The sequence below is a fragment of the Echeneis naucrates genome, chromosome 8 (genome assembly GCF_900963305.1).
Source record: "Echeneis naucrates chromosome 8, fEcheNa1.1, whole genome shotgun sequence".
In the NCBI taxonomy this organism is placed as follows: Eukaryota; Metazoa; Chordata; class Actinopteri; order Carangiformes; family Echeneidae; genus Echeneis; species Echeneis naucrates.
The window spans coordinates 13,950,432-13,965,083 of record NC_042518.1 but is presented as its reverse complement, the minus strand read 5'-3'; the positions used below and the strand labels follow the sequence as shown (position 1 = coordinate 13,965,083).

At 41.1% G+C, this 14,652-nt stretch overlaps 2 protein-coding genes across 2 annotated transcripts; one reads left to right on the top strand and one right to left on the bottom strand.

The window, feature by feature from the left end:
* Positions 1-1,388: 1,388 nt before the first annotated feature.
* Positions 1,389-2,348, top strand: coa3b (cytochrome C oxidase assembly factor 3b). The gene is made up of 2 exons (XM_029509128.1): positions 1,389-1,587; positions 2,048-2,348. Exons 1-2 carry the CDS (start codon positions 1,401-1,403, stop codon positions 2,152-2,154), a joined length of 294 nt encoding a protein of 97 aa, XP_029364988.1. The 5' UTR covers positions 1,389-1,400; the 3' UTR covers positions 2,155-2,348.
* A 584-nt stretch (positions 2,349-2,932) lies between these two features.
* LOC115047875 (uncharacterized) lies at positions 2,933-6,511 on the bottom strand. The gene is made up of 4 exons (XM_029509080.1): positions 6,458-6,511; positions 5,128-5,455; positions 4,344-4,630; positions 2,933-4,261 (listed from the first exon to the last, which is right to left on the bottom strand). The coding sequence occupies exons 2-4, from the start codon at positions 5,432-5,434 to the stop codon at positions 4,058-4,060; spliced, it is 798 nt and encodes a 265-aa protein (XP_029364940.1). The 5' UTR covers positions 5,435-5,455; positions 6,458-6,511; the 3' UTR covers positions 2,933-4,057.
* Positions 6,512-14,652: the final 8,141 nt, after the last annotated feature.

The window sequence follows — 14,652 nt, the reverse complement described above, 5'->3', positions numbered from 1 at the left end:
CAATTACTGTGATACACCCTTTTCAGCCACAGGTGATATTAAATTTGAACTGAATGGTGCTCCATCAATTGCAGGCTGAGAGAGTCAGAACAGAAACTGAACTTATCATAGCATTTCTAGACAGTGGACTGACCTCTAGAGACCATGAAATATCCTGTCACATAACACACCTAATAAATTATTAAATGTGATAAATGTGCTTCTCTTTGAAGCATCAACACAAGCAACAACTTATTCTTCCATGGTGTTGGCCAATATGGGTGTTAGTCCAATGACTCACATGTCCTTTAAGTGTCCAACCATCACTCGAGCACCGAACATAACAAAGCGTAGGTCTTGGGTTATACTGATCAAAGCAGTATCCTTTACAACGACCTTAAGTAGTCCTTCAGAGAGGAACACTCATGACCCAAACGACTGGTGTGGCAGATGGTGGCCAATCATTGCCTTCTTGCTCTTATTGTCTTGAGGGCAGCCCAGCTTGTCAGTCAGCTTGAATTAAAAGCAGCAGATGGTTCAGATGAGTGCAGAGAAATGTGTCCCTTTCACCTTTCAGTTGTTTAAATATTGAAATGATAATTATTAAATAAACTTGATGCCTCTTCAGAGTCCGCCTGGAAATGTTCCAGCCTTGCACATCAACACCATTAAATAAATAAGTCACCAAATGGTGTTAAACCCTTTATGAGGCAGAGGTCACCTGTTGGTACAGCTCTATCTTTTATCAGTTCTGTCTCAGGTCTTGTGAAAGTTTAGAATATTTCCTGTGTAGAGCTTCATAGTCAAATGACTGATTTGGATTGACTTTCCTAAACATAAATGTTGCACATGGCAACCAGCTCCATACTCCAGCAGCTGACAATCAGAGGACAATGATGCATTTCATTAATATTTCATAGACGCTATTAATATTCAAATGGGTCAGATGAATATTGTGGAGTTAACAATCCTATTTCAATGAGAGTTAAAACTTAGCTGGCGATTTATCCTCTATCTGTTGGAATTAGTAGTTTGAGGTGCAGCTCAGGAAACAGGACTATCAGAGGATGCTGTTTTATGAGTGTGCTGTATTGAAAACATGGGACTTAGACCAGACAACACGCTGTATGTCTAACTGGAGTATTTATTATATCAACTGATGAATCAGAGTTACCATGATGATCTGTATTATTTCATCTTTTTTTTATTAATCTTAAATATAATCTGTGGTTAAAAACAATGCTATAAATCAGCTATGAGGTAAAATCACAATTTGAGTGTAAAGTCAACTCCAGTAAGTACAACGAGCATAAGAACACTGAGGCTCCAATACAGCAGATGGCAGTAAGCACTTATTTGGCCCCCTCCATCAGCAGAAGGATCCGGGTCGTGTCGCACGGTGCTTCCGAGCAGCTGACTGGATGTCCAAACAAACGATGGCGGAGAAAGGAGCCGCGGAAGGAGCCGCCAAAGGAGCGCTGACGGCGGCGGAGGCTCAGCTGCTCCGCCGGCAGGAGCAGCTCCACTACTGGGAGAAGAACGCAGCGCGGCTCCGCAGGCGGAACCTGTTCACCGGCCTGACCATCGGAGCCTTCGTGGTGGGAATATGTATCCTTCACCGCAGTCAAGAACTGTTGTGCAAACAACAAATGAAAGAGTTTGAAGGGTGCAGAAACCACAGGCCACCTCAACGTCACACAGGGACCGACATCATGATCTTGGTGCCAGTTATATTTCTCAGCATAAGACTTAAGATGACACACCACACCAGTCTCTGTAAGGTCGAGTTTAAATGCTATTTACAGACCTCCACACAGAAAAAGCACTCTTACGTCAGAATAAGCCCTGTTATTGGATATCAAATTGTATTCATCATTATGTTGTTGTGGAGGCTCCATCATCTCTCTTTTCCTAAACTGGACTCTAACTGTGGGGTTTATGTACGCTTTTGTCCTGTCCTGTTTTATGTTTCTAATAGAGTTCATTGTCCAAAAATGAAACTTTAAAAAAAGAAGCTATGGCTTAAACATCATGAAATGGCGGTTTCCTTTAACCTGTAGCCGTCCAGTTAGCTACACCATCCTGTCCGTCAAACAGGAGAGAATCATGGAGGAGCTGGACGATGAAGCCAGGATCCAGGTCTTCAGAGGGCCACGGACAGGGGCCAACTCCTGAACTCGCTCGTAGGGAGGTTGGCCATGTTGTGTGATGCTGGGCTGTGTGGGGACATCACACAGCGTGGCATGTTGTCTGAGCCCCTCATCCCAAAGACACTAGAATACTACTGTCCACTGTTATTGTTATATGGACATTATATCGAGGTTTGGTTGTTAATATTGAAAAATAAAATAAATCTGCTGGAATTGTGATTTACAAGTCCACAAAGTGCTATTGTTTAACAGCAGTAAGGTTGGGGGTTTGACTCCCCTTCCTGTGGCCTGTCTGTGTGGAGTTTGCATGCTCTCCCCGTGCCTGTGTGCGTTTCCTCCCACCATTCAAAGACATCATGTTTGGGTTAACTGGTGACTCTAAATTGTCTGTAGGTTCTGAGTGTGAGTGTGAGTGTGAGTGTGAGTGGTTGTTGGTCTCTGTGTGTTGGCCCTGTGATGGACTGGTGACCTGTCCAGGGCGACCCCGCCCCTCACCCAGTGTGAGCTGGGACTGACACCAGCAACCCCCATGACACGTAAACTGATAAACTGTACAAGATGAATGAATGAATGAATGAATGAACAAATCCACGGTTGGCTAACAATCGTGTCTTGTTAGCCAACTTCTTCCAACTGCTTCAGTGTTCAATGAAAAAATTGCCAATTCATATATTGAAATTGAAAAACTTACATGTTACAACCTGGCTCTCGGGGAAAAGGGAAGTACAACAAATCCCAGGTATTAATGGGTATAATGTTTTTTATTGTAACTCAAATTAGAAAATGTGGTTAACAGGCAAACAACAGATGAACCGAGGAACGGGCTGGTGGGTGCTGCTTTAAAGCAAAAACAGAATATAACCAAAAGAGGACTCTCTAAGAGCTAAACAGTACCATTAGGACTAGTTCAAAGTAAAAGGAAAACAAAGACTGGCTACAGCTAGCTAAAAACCAAAAGTACAGCAGAAACAGCAGCCCTGAACCTGAAGTACACAATAAGCCCAATGGCAACAAGGGAGACAATCACCAAAACAGACAGTCAATAACTAAATCTGGCCTCTATTTCCAAGGTTTTACAGAATATAAAGCTTCCACCATCGAACACACACACAAGCTATAATGAGGTCCGCTATTTTAGCGTTTACAAAGCAAAGGTGCAAACTGTCACACAGTCAGCCGCCCAGGCTGACAAGCTGGCAGGGGTTTTAAATAGCAGTTCCTGTCTGGGGCGGCTGCCTGGAGGCCGCACCAATCGGAGCAAAGGGGGCGGAGCAGCTGGGCAGGCAGCTTTGCAAACAGGAAAACACAGTGCAGGTGCAGTGTGCAGGTAAAAGTGTTGTTATTGCTTTGCATTGCTTTTAATGGTCAGATTCAGTTTTATTTTGCAAAGGCAACTGACACGAAGTGCCAAACCCTTTTGACCCCTGACTGCGTCTGAAAATTGGAGCCGACGCTGGAGAGCCCTAAACCTTCATTCTATCTAATGAGCATCAGAGGGTGACTCCACAGTCAGATTGTATTGAAGTCTATGTGAAAATGGCTCTATTCTCACTTGATTTACTTCCTGAGTAAAGAGTTTCAGGCCTTCAAATGTTCTTCAATAAAACATCATGTTCACTTACCTAAATGGCGTCCTCTTTAGAGGGGAATAAACGATAAAACGGGGATTGACTCAGAGGGCGTGGCTACTGTGTGATTGATAGAATGTACCACAAACGGTGACCTACCTAACTTGGAGGATTGCCACTCGATTAAAACTAAGTACACAAGAAGCTACTGTTCCCTTACCCATCTACACAGACCAACATCTATTGTTTAACTGAAAATTTAAATATATTAAATGTAGCAGTTGAGTTAAAAGCAAGATCTAATTTAAATTTTTTTTCACTATGATCAGCAACCTTAAGTGAAAGGGTTCTTGAGTGACTTCATTTTAAGTTGTCTTCATCCCTCACGTAACAGAGGAAGTTCAGTTTCTTCTGGCAGTCCTGTCTCCCGAACGGCATGGTGTTGTTCCTGGCCACAGTGCCGCAGAGTTTTGTCTTGGGGCAGCTCTTGATGTCCCTGTAGGTCACAGTTTCTCCACTTGTCCAGATCCACCCACCAGCCAGGAAACGCAGGGCAGTCCACACCTAGAGACATTTCAAAAAGAGATGTGAACACAAAGGAAGCATTTCCCCCGGCAACACAATCCACTGCAGAAAACTGCTGTACCTCTTCAGTATCAGCCTCCTGTGCTTTCGCTTTAGCAAAGTTGCGGTCGTCTTCAGTGATCAGGGTGGCAAGGTCATAGCGGTGGTTTTGGTAGGACTGTTGAGGATTATATTTGTCTTCTATGTTCCTGCAGTAGTTTAGAGCGCTCTCCCATGTCCTCTTCTTCTTCACCAGAACTCGTTTGTCATCGAAACACAGGAAAGTATGAGAATCATCACACCGTGACTGTCTCCATTCTAACTCCTGAGTTCTTTTATAAGCACACAGCCGCGTGTGTGACTCCAGCTCTGTTAGAAATGGAAGTGGAGGAAAATTTAAATGTACAGTTTGACATGTTCAGAACAATCATTCATTTAGAACATCATGGACAATGAATATCAGACATCCCTGAAATATTGAAGCTTCTGTTTGACTGTGTGTTAACTTACATCAACGCCAATTAAGTTAAGTGAACAGTTTTTCAGAATATAACACAAGAAAGAAGGTGGACCCGTCCCACCTGATCTGACCTCACAGTTTTGCAAATGTTTTGAGTGGCTGCAGAAAACTGGTCAGTCTCCCTTGGATTTTGGTAAACGCTAGATGTTCCCCACAACTGGCTGCTGGTGACAGTTCCCTGAATGTACCCCTGAATTTATTGTAATGTCCGTACTTATTAAAATGGATTTACAGAGACGTGTTTAAACTTGTCATGTGGCGCTTTTTTACTTCATCCATTGTTCATAAAAATGTTGTATGATAATAATAAACATGCTTCATTAAGTTACATGTTGCCAATAATTACCATCTAATATGAAATTAGTGTAGTTAGCGTCCTCTTTTCCATAGGACCATTTCCATGAAGAGTCACCCATGAATCGGTACAAACCAATCCAGCCGCGGAAATTGAAAAATGTTGTTGCCTCTTCTTTACTCCTGATGGTGACCAGGTCAGTGTGTTTGCGCCTACAGAAATCCCGCGCCTGCCACCAGGTCTGTGAATCAGTGTAATGATATATTTCATAGCTGTGAGTTTCTTCGCCTCCCGTCTGCGAGGACACAGACGGAAGCAGCAGCAACTGCAGGACTGCAAGAATTCTTTGCATCATCATATTTCCCAAAGGAGGATTTACCTGCAGTGACATGAAAAGTTTCATTGAGGAACTGCGTCACAAACATAGCTTACGATCGATAAACGCTCAGGGCCTCTACATGCAAACACTCTCACTGTTTTTTGTTACCATACTGTGTATGCATGATAAATCAACACACTGTATGACCTGGCCTGCATTATAATGTGTTATGCTGTTTTAGGTTATATTTCAGCAAAGGCCATCAGGAGCAGCAGGACTTTTCCTGGATTTGTGGAAATTTGGTGGATAAATAGAGAAATCGAGACATGAACCGTTAATTGACTGGCCCGAAGTGTTTGTGACCTTGCCTGGCCTCTGAGAGTTTTGGTCGAGCCTTTTTGAAGTTATTTGGTTATAGTCCACAGAGACATGTCTTATTGTCTCTTGTTTAGTCAGCATCGAGGCTAGCCATACATTTGAACTTTATCTTTAAAATCATCTTAGCTGCTGTATTATTGAATTACTTTTTAATATCCTACGATCGATAAACACTCAGGGCCTCTACATGCAAACACTCTACCACAGGCAGGTAATTTAGAGATTTTAAGTGTCTAAAGACACACACAGATGGTTTTTCCAGCATGTGGCACACTTCCTTGACACTTGCTGTTCTCATTTTGTCACAAGAAAAATGGAATATAGAAGTGTTTCTTTTGTCTGGGATAATTTCATAATTTCTGCTGTCATTCAACACAACATATGGATTTAATCTATTACCAAAGAAATACTCCCTGCAATTACTTATATGCTCAACGTATCATTGGCACATTTATTCTTTAAAAAAAGAAAAAAATACTGAGGTTTTTTAATCAATAAATTAAGATTTGGTAAACAAAATTCCATTCACCTTAATGTTGGCTTGAATCCATTTGCTCTGCCTTAATTCACCACATTTAACTGCTTTAACCTTGGAATACACATCTCTGCTAATGCTGTTCCTCTTTAGTGTTACCTCAGTTATCTTTTTTAATGACTTTTCTTTTCCTGTATAACAGCACTCACCTTGGTTAAAGGCAGCAGGGAGGACAGCTTTTCATGTGAAACACCATGCAGACAGCCCAACCCTGTTTGCTCTGACATTTATAAAGGCTCCAGCACCCAAATAAATCCTCTCTGTGTCTCTGCCTTCCTGTGTTCCAAGCCATTTGCCAGATCAAATGGATTTCAAATTCATATACAAAACAGAGCTGGATGAGGTTCAGATTCAAGAGGCTAGATTCCCCTAACCTGAATTCTCCCAGTACCTTGGAAACCTTTACACTACTTGTTTCTGAAAAAGGAAACATTATTGTCATGATTTATACTATTATTATCAGTAGTAGCAGTAGCATTATTAATAGTATTATTACTATCATTACTATTTTTGGCCGACAGTGGTAATGGATATGAAAATGCAGCCAAAAAGCATACTATCTGCTTATGATGTGGTTAATGCCCTTTATGTTTAATGTAAAGGTCTATAAATTGTCTTGGTTGTCAAAGTCCTAACCAAATGAACTTGACTTGTCTTTTCCCAAAGCCCACTCTTGAATCCTTTGTCCTACTCACATGTAAATAACTTCATGCTTGGGTGACAGACAAGGCATTATCTATTTGCTAAACAGATTTCTTCCTTTTAACTAAAGTGACCTTGTCCTGAATATGGACATGTGTGTGCTCTAATATGACAGTGAAGACAGGAGAATAGAAAACACTTCAGTAAAGTACAAAGTTGGCAAAAACAAGGGCAATTCAGTCTTATACTACAGATACTATACACAAAGCTGGGGAGCAAAAGTTTGTATAAGAGGAGGGATGAAGGAGAACATGAGGAAGAAGGGGAGATTAGGGAGAATGATGGTGTCGATTTCTGGAGTATGGTCTCAATCCAAACTATTACCAAACATGAATCTTTTCAAAATATCTTCATAACTAGTACAAACTGGGTTTTGCTTTATTATTAATGCCACAAAGCTGACCTTCATCCAAAACAGTCATGTAATAAAAGGTTATTGGTGATTAAGCAACTTGCTCCACATTTCCTACCTTAAATGTAATCTGGTAGGCAACTCAGTCAGACTTTCAAAATTCATTGTGTGCACTTTATTTTATTTAATTTTTAGCTGTTTTGGCTCTACACCAAAATTGTACTGTTTTGCTGTGGTCTTAACATACCCTCTATTATGATGTTTTAAATTCATTTCTGAAAGGCTGAATCCATGCTATAGACCTATCCTTCCCCTTCACCAAACATTTGCAGTAACTTGTGACCATTGTGATCTTTTCATTCTTAGATGTTACAGCTGATCTTCTGACCTGAGCAAATTCATTCATTCGTTCTTCAACTGCTTATCCCTTTCTGGGTCACGTGGGATGCTGGAGCCAATCCCAGTTTACCTGCTAAATATTACACGTAATTACTGAATCTCAATTCAACATTTAGAGTTATACACAATAGATTTAATATTCACATTGAACATTGTTTTGAAAAATAAAAATGATGAAGTCTTGTTGTAAACCAACAGAATATCACTCTTAATATCAGGACATTCAGACCATTTTTTCCCCAAGTGCCTTGTGGATATTTAAAGGTATCAGAACTATATGTAACTATTCCTCTCCTGCACAGAGATGCATTAATCAGCTTGCTGTATGCAAACAGTAAGTTCATTACTTTTGTAATGTGAAGGGAGAGAGACCCAAGGACAGCTTCCCTCCAGCTCTTCTCTTTTTAGCATCTTTTAGCTCACTGGTTTGGTCCTCTGGCCTACAAACTGCAAGCAGTGAAGTAGAATACACAACAATCATCAATTATTGATGGCTAATAAATGAGTTTCGGTATTTTGCAGGAAAACAATTCTGTGTATTAGAGTTTCAGAAATGCAATGAAAAATAATGGCAGTGAAATGATACGCAGCATTAGCTTGGTGAAGGCTTGAGCTGCTTTGTGCATTTAAATGGAAACTGATTTCCATAGTTTGTCCGAAGTGACATGATATCCATCATTGACAAGATGAAATGCTTATCCATTCAGTTTCCATATTTCAGCTGTGATGTGTGTGCATCCAGTTACTCTAAAGAGATGAACACCATGCTAAGCAGTTGCCCAAGTCTGTTTGGTAACCTTCTGAAAGGTCCAGCAGGGGGCAATGGGATACTGCACTGGGATGAGACGCTAACCCAAGCCAGACTTAATTATTAGGATCAATGCAACTCTAACCACTCAAATCCCAGCAGGAAACAGGGGAGAAAAAAAGACTCAGATATATTAAGAGTCAGAACAGTAGTTTAATCATAAATAAACAACTTTGAACATTCGTAAATGAAATTATGTAAAATAAAATGACACTGGATACCCCAAACAAGACGCAGGCATGTACAACCTCCCAGAATCTTTTTATGTAGGAGCAAGACATAGTCTGAAAAGGACATGAACCATGCCTTTGTGGCTTTTGTGTATCATTGTGTAATTTGGAGACTATTTGTAGTCATTTTGCTTTTCTCTGCGGTTTTGTCCCCTATTTAGTTATTTTGTTTCTTTGGAGTCTTTGATTAAATCTTTTCAATCCAGCCACACAGACAGATGCACGTGGGCTTTTGATAACAGTTACTAAGCTACCACTTGGCTTTGACTGGGAGGGAAGGGGGGTTAGGGGCTAGGTTGTCCTAACAATTTTTAGACGGACTTGTGCCGCCCCAGCCGCCACTCAGCCTGAATTTGTTCTAGCTGCAGATTTTATTTTACAAATCTCTGTGGGTGAATGTTCATTTGTGCCACATCAGACTTCAGATGATCAGCGCAAGAGAGGGAAATCTGTGCAAGGCTGAAAAGGCAAGCTGTGTTTGTGTGTTTATTTCTGCGTATACTTGTGCCTTTTTTTGGTTTAGATGAAGAATAAAACTAGAAAGTCAGAGTTAAGAGTTAAAACTTCAGCCCCCTCAAACCACGTTACTGAAAGCAGACTTTCCTGTGTGTCATTACTGCAACATGGAATTACATGAGGCTGGTCTGGTGCTGGGCAGGTTTAGACAACTGAGGTTAACAACACATCCAGTTAAAACAGAGCTGAGCTTCAGGCACGTGATCCGATTGGCCCGAACTCCCATAATGCACGGTGCTCCCTTTTCTGTGGTGACCATGCTGCTAGTCAGCCAACTGTACTGCTTTCTGCTTCACGGCTGAGGAAAACAGGACACGTGTATGGCCAGTGGGTGAAGCCAGCGATCCACTAGGTGGAGTTTTACACTGACATGAATATAAGAGCTCAAGCTGCAGGGCCCGACCCGAAGATACACCCATTTTCTCTTTTATAGTCCAGATGAACAATAGAAAGCACAGGCATAGAGTTTATTCAGAGAGCACAGTCAAACTAATTAATAATATCATTTCACAATGAACAAATATACAAAAACGGCATTAAATACCAGGCAAAGCAAAACATTTTGCTGATTTTCTCCACAAATATGAAGGACAGGAACTACCTGACACTGTAACAGGTCAGAGGATGTGTCCTAAACCAGCAGTATTATGTTTGGTACCTAAATAGTCGCATGTACACACACACACACACACATATATGTGAAATGAACTTAGGAAAGAAGTTTCATCAAGATGGACACACAAGGTTAATACTGATCTTGAACAAAAGCTTCACATTACAGATAAATAAATTACAGAGATCTCATTTTAGCTGTTGGACTATGGGTAAGAGTTATTGTGCACTATTTGTGCACTTTTTTGACACATTAACCATGACCTTCACAATGACATATAGAATCCTTAATAATCTAGTTTAATAAAAAAACTACTAACTACGAAGCAGAATCTCAATCCCACAGTTGGAGATCTGTGATTGTGTCTTATTCTGGGGCCGCCGCTGAGTCCTGGAGGCTGGAGCATAATGTTGCTGAGGTGGCTCAACAATTTGACTATTGGAAAAGGATCCTAAAGGATTGTGTATTAGCATGCCTTCTTTACGGACATGCTACCGTGTTCGCTGTTGATTCATTCATAATTCCTCCTTTGGAAAAGTTCTCCTCACAGCTAACATGCTACTTTTGAATGGCAGCACAAGTGTTAGCCGACCCAGGACATGTCAGACACTGGCTCTTAGCTTCTTATAACTTTCAGTATCAGACACTGCAAATACCAGACGCAAGTTTTCATGGCAATGGCTTTCTCCTCCTTTCTCCTCTCTCTATATACCATCACAGGCTTTAGCCTAAATCAGATTGTCAAAAATCATCACATTTTTCCGGTTTTGTCTCATTTTAAATATATGGTTGATTGTGTGGGTCACACTTGATGTACTGCGGTTGAGTTTCACTACTTGGCATCTGCAGTGTTATTAGTGCCTGTACTGTGTAGCAAAGGAAACATTTTCATACTGTTCACCAATCTTCTCGTTATTAGTAATAGCTTTATTGTAAAGTGGAGATTATTCAGTCAGTCTGAACTGGTAAATAATTCAATATTCTCTCCTGTGTCAGCACGTCTTGTGTCAGTGTGTAACTCTATATCCTCAGCAGCATGCCTGTCGAGGCTTGTCTTTATGTGTTCGTGTAGGTCAAACCAGTGTAACTTAGTGGACATGCAGGTGTGCGGATTTAAATCTTGGGCGGTATGCAGCTGTTTAGTCCACCAAGCAAGTTTAAATGAACGTAAGCGTGCAGAGGTGAATAATGTGTGTTATTTTGAATTGTTGCTGACACCCAAGCTGAATTGAATGTCCCATGCAGAGGAAAGGGGGCTGTGGGAGTTCAGTATTCATACTACAACTACTAGTGCTGTTGCCCCACAACAAGAAGGGTGCAGGTTTGGTTCCCAGCCTGGGGCCTTTCCGTGCAGACTTTGCATGTTCTCCCAGTGCTTGTGTGGGTTTCCTCTATCCCCCGTCCTCACCCAGTGTGAACTGGGCTTGGCTCCTGCACTCCCCGGCGACCCGGAAACAGATAAGCAGTAGAAGATGAATTAATGAATGAATGAATGCAGAAAATGCAGTTAAAGTTAATGCACATTTAAATCTTAGTTACAACCTTCAATAAAGGCCAGAAGTGTTTTATGGAACATTATGATGCCACGGTGGAGTTGACCTTTGACCATTTGGGTATAAAATATCATCAACATCAGCATCAACACTTAATTTTATCTTTACAGATTTTTGAGTCAAATTTTGCCTTACATCATAGCTGAATTTGTGATTTGTTACATCAGAGTGATTGTAACCTTTGACCTTTGAGTCAAGCTCCAAATTTGTGCCAAACTGTAGGAAATTCTCTTATGTGTTACAGAGTAGTTACCTTCCTTAGAATTGGAAAACGTAAAAACTAAACTGAATCCCAACTGAATCATGTAGTAGGGGGTACCTGGTGTTTAAATCCAACGTCTGGAGGATGCAGCCCTTGAATTAGGTCACAGCTGCTGTGGAGGGTCTTGTCCTGATGATTCAAGCAGCCAAAGCAGCTCACTAGCTTTTCTTCATGTCTCCAAACTGCTCTGAATCTATTAGATGATACAGTGTGCATAGGATCTGTCACCCACTGGTGTCACTAACAAGCTCTTGAAGGAAGCGAAGCCTTTAGCATGCTAACGCTAGCTCTCTTATCTATAGCTCTTTTATAATATCGTAAAAATTATAACCAACGTACTATTTTATGTCTCCTCTTCTGGATCAGGCCAAACCTACTCCACTTCTCATAGAAGGCCCGGAGGAAAGCTTTTGTGTTGTTTAGATTTAAAGTGTTTGTTTTTTATTTCCTTTGCATTGTTGGAGGTTGTGTTTTTTTTTTTTTTGGTTTTTGTATTGTTTCTCTATTTGCATTAGTGTTTTTGCTGTTCATATATTTGTTTTCAGAGGTTTTTTTTTTACTTCATTTTCGTGTTTGGGCACAGGAGCCAGTTTGGCCTTCTGTTCCGTATCTCAGGTATCCTGCAGGTCAACAGTTTCACATATTCACAAAAATTGGGTAATTTGCTGTACAATATGTTATACGACTAATTGATCTCAGATGAATTACTGCAATTCTGCAATACCTGGGTGTCAGCACTGCTGCCACAAATTTTACATCTTTTTAAAGACGGACAAAGAGAGAGTGGAGGAACGAGGGGGAAGCTATAGGCTGGAACTTGAGGTATGCTGGAGGCAGGCACAGACAGGCTGACTGAAGGAGGCGAGACGATGTGATGAGGAAAACGGGGAAAATAGAAGCAGTAGCCTGAACTGAGGCCTGAGCCTCACAGTTAAATCATAACACGTCCCATCATGGCTGACGTTGCTTTAATCGCTCACCAGGTTTTCTGGTTAAATATCACATTAGTGCAACTCTGCTCTGCAGCAACGCTGGATTTAACCATGTCAGCAGATGAGTTCAAGCCTTGACCTTCCAAACTGACTCAGTATCTCAAACATGACGGAAATGATGATCCTGAGCATGAAGCTATTAACAAAAACAGTTTGCGGTCTGATGTGTCACTTTACTCATTAATGCTTTTAATGTGAGTTTAGCATATTATTTTTTTCTTTCTTTTTTTTTTTTTTTTTTAATTTTGCTCCTTCTATCTTTATTTTTGCAAAAAAGCATTAGAAATTACATCTGAAGTTCCTTCCACTTCCAGGTTGCATTCTGAAATCTTGCAGGGCAACATTTTTTTTATTTTTATTTTTTTTCCTGCCTAAACGCATGAAAACACACACACAGTCAACTAAAGTAAACTACAATAGAAGCACATTAAAAGGTGGAGAAGTCATTTGGCTGTCTCCCACATTCCAGGGGAGTTCTCTTGCTCGGGGTGAAAAGACACACCCAGTGAAGGCGAAGGGAGGAAGCGGAGGAGGAGGAAGTGTATATGCTCAGCCTTCCCTCTGACACTTTTCAGCCACGACTGAAAGTTTTCCTCTTCTGCACTGAGGAGGAGGAGTGATGATGACGCGTGTTCATTTTTGTCTGCTTTTGATTCTGTTTTTAATTATAATCCAATGTGCACAGAAATGAGTCAGTAATAGACACATCTGCTCTCCCTGTAACATCTACTGTCTTACTGTCTAACGGTCTATGGATATGATGCCTATGGGATTCAGTGGCAGGGTACGACCCAACCAGTCAATTAATGCTTCTGTCTGAACTGCAGCTTACACTGAGTGATGCTCTCAGATCTTCTAGCATTTTTAGATTTCATGTGTTTTGCCGCAATAAAACATGTTGACGTGTTCAAAATAAACCCAAAAACTTAAATCTCAGAAGAGCATATTGTGTCATGATGTTATTTACTGCATAGCTGAAAGGATGCATTTGCCTGTTTTCTCCCTCCTTCGTGTTTGCATTCATGAATACCTTTAAATAAATCGATCGAATCAAAACCAGTGACTAAGGGAGATTAAAAGTGAAATAAAAGTTTTTTTTCATTTTAACATCTGCACCTTTAACTTTAAATGGAGTCAGAATGTTGAATCAGAGTCAGACTCTGCTGGGAGGTTTGCTAACTAGAACCAGCTTGTGTTCCTTTCCTGGTATGAAGTGATGGTGAATCTGCTCTTTCCATCCCGAGGAGATGGAGGGGGGAGGGGTGTGTTTGTGTGTGTGTGTGTGTGTGTGTGTGTGTGTTTGGGTAATGGCTGAGGGAGCAAGAAATAATAGGAGAAGAGAAAACTTCAAAAAGTTGAGTGATATTTCTGCCAAAAGTTCACGTTGGTGACTCGCATCAGCAACGTCATCTGGACACGCCCAGTCAGATAGGACTGACCCTTTGACTCCACCCACTTCACCCAAATGTACACACAAACACACACATCTGGCATTCTGATGGTGGCCGCTGATTTTCATCAATAGAAATGAAAAGTTTCAGTCACAGCCAGTCAGAGTCCTGAGAGCACACACACATTTTAGCATAAACTATCGTGCTGAGTCCTTTGATGGCCACATAAACATTCAGTCAGGCTAGAAGTCAGAGGAAATATTTCTGTCCAACAGAAAAGCAAAACCTCCTCTTCAAACCTTTCACACACACACACGTGTGGTTTGTTTTATTGTCACTCAAGAACAAAGCAATATGTTGGTCTTTATAACAGATAAGAATTAGATTACATTGCCTTGACTTGCCTGGGGGGGGTTGCAGCTGATCATATGTAGTATAAAGTCCTGCCGATCCACCGCCCATTAGAAGTGAGTGCAGGTGCATTTCAGTTGTTGGTGCCAGATGAAGTCTCACTGCATGGGAATGA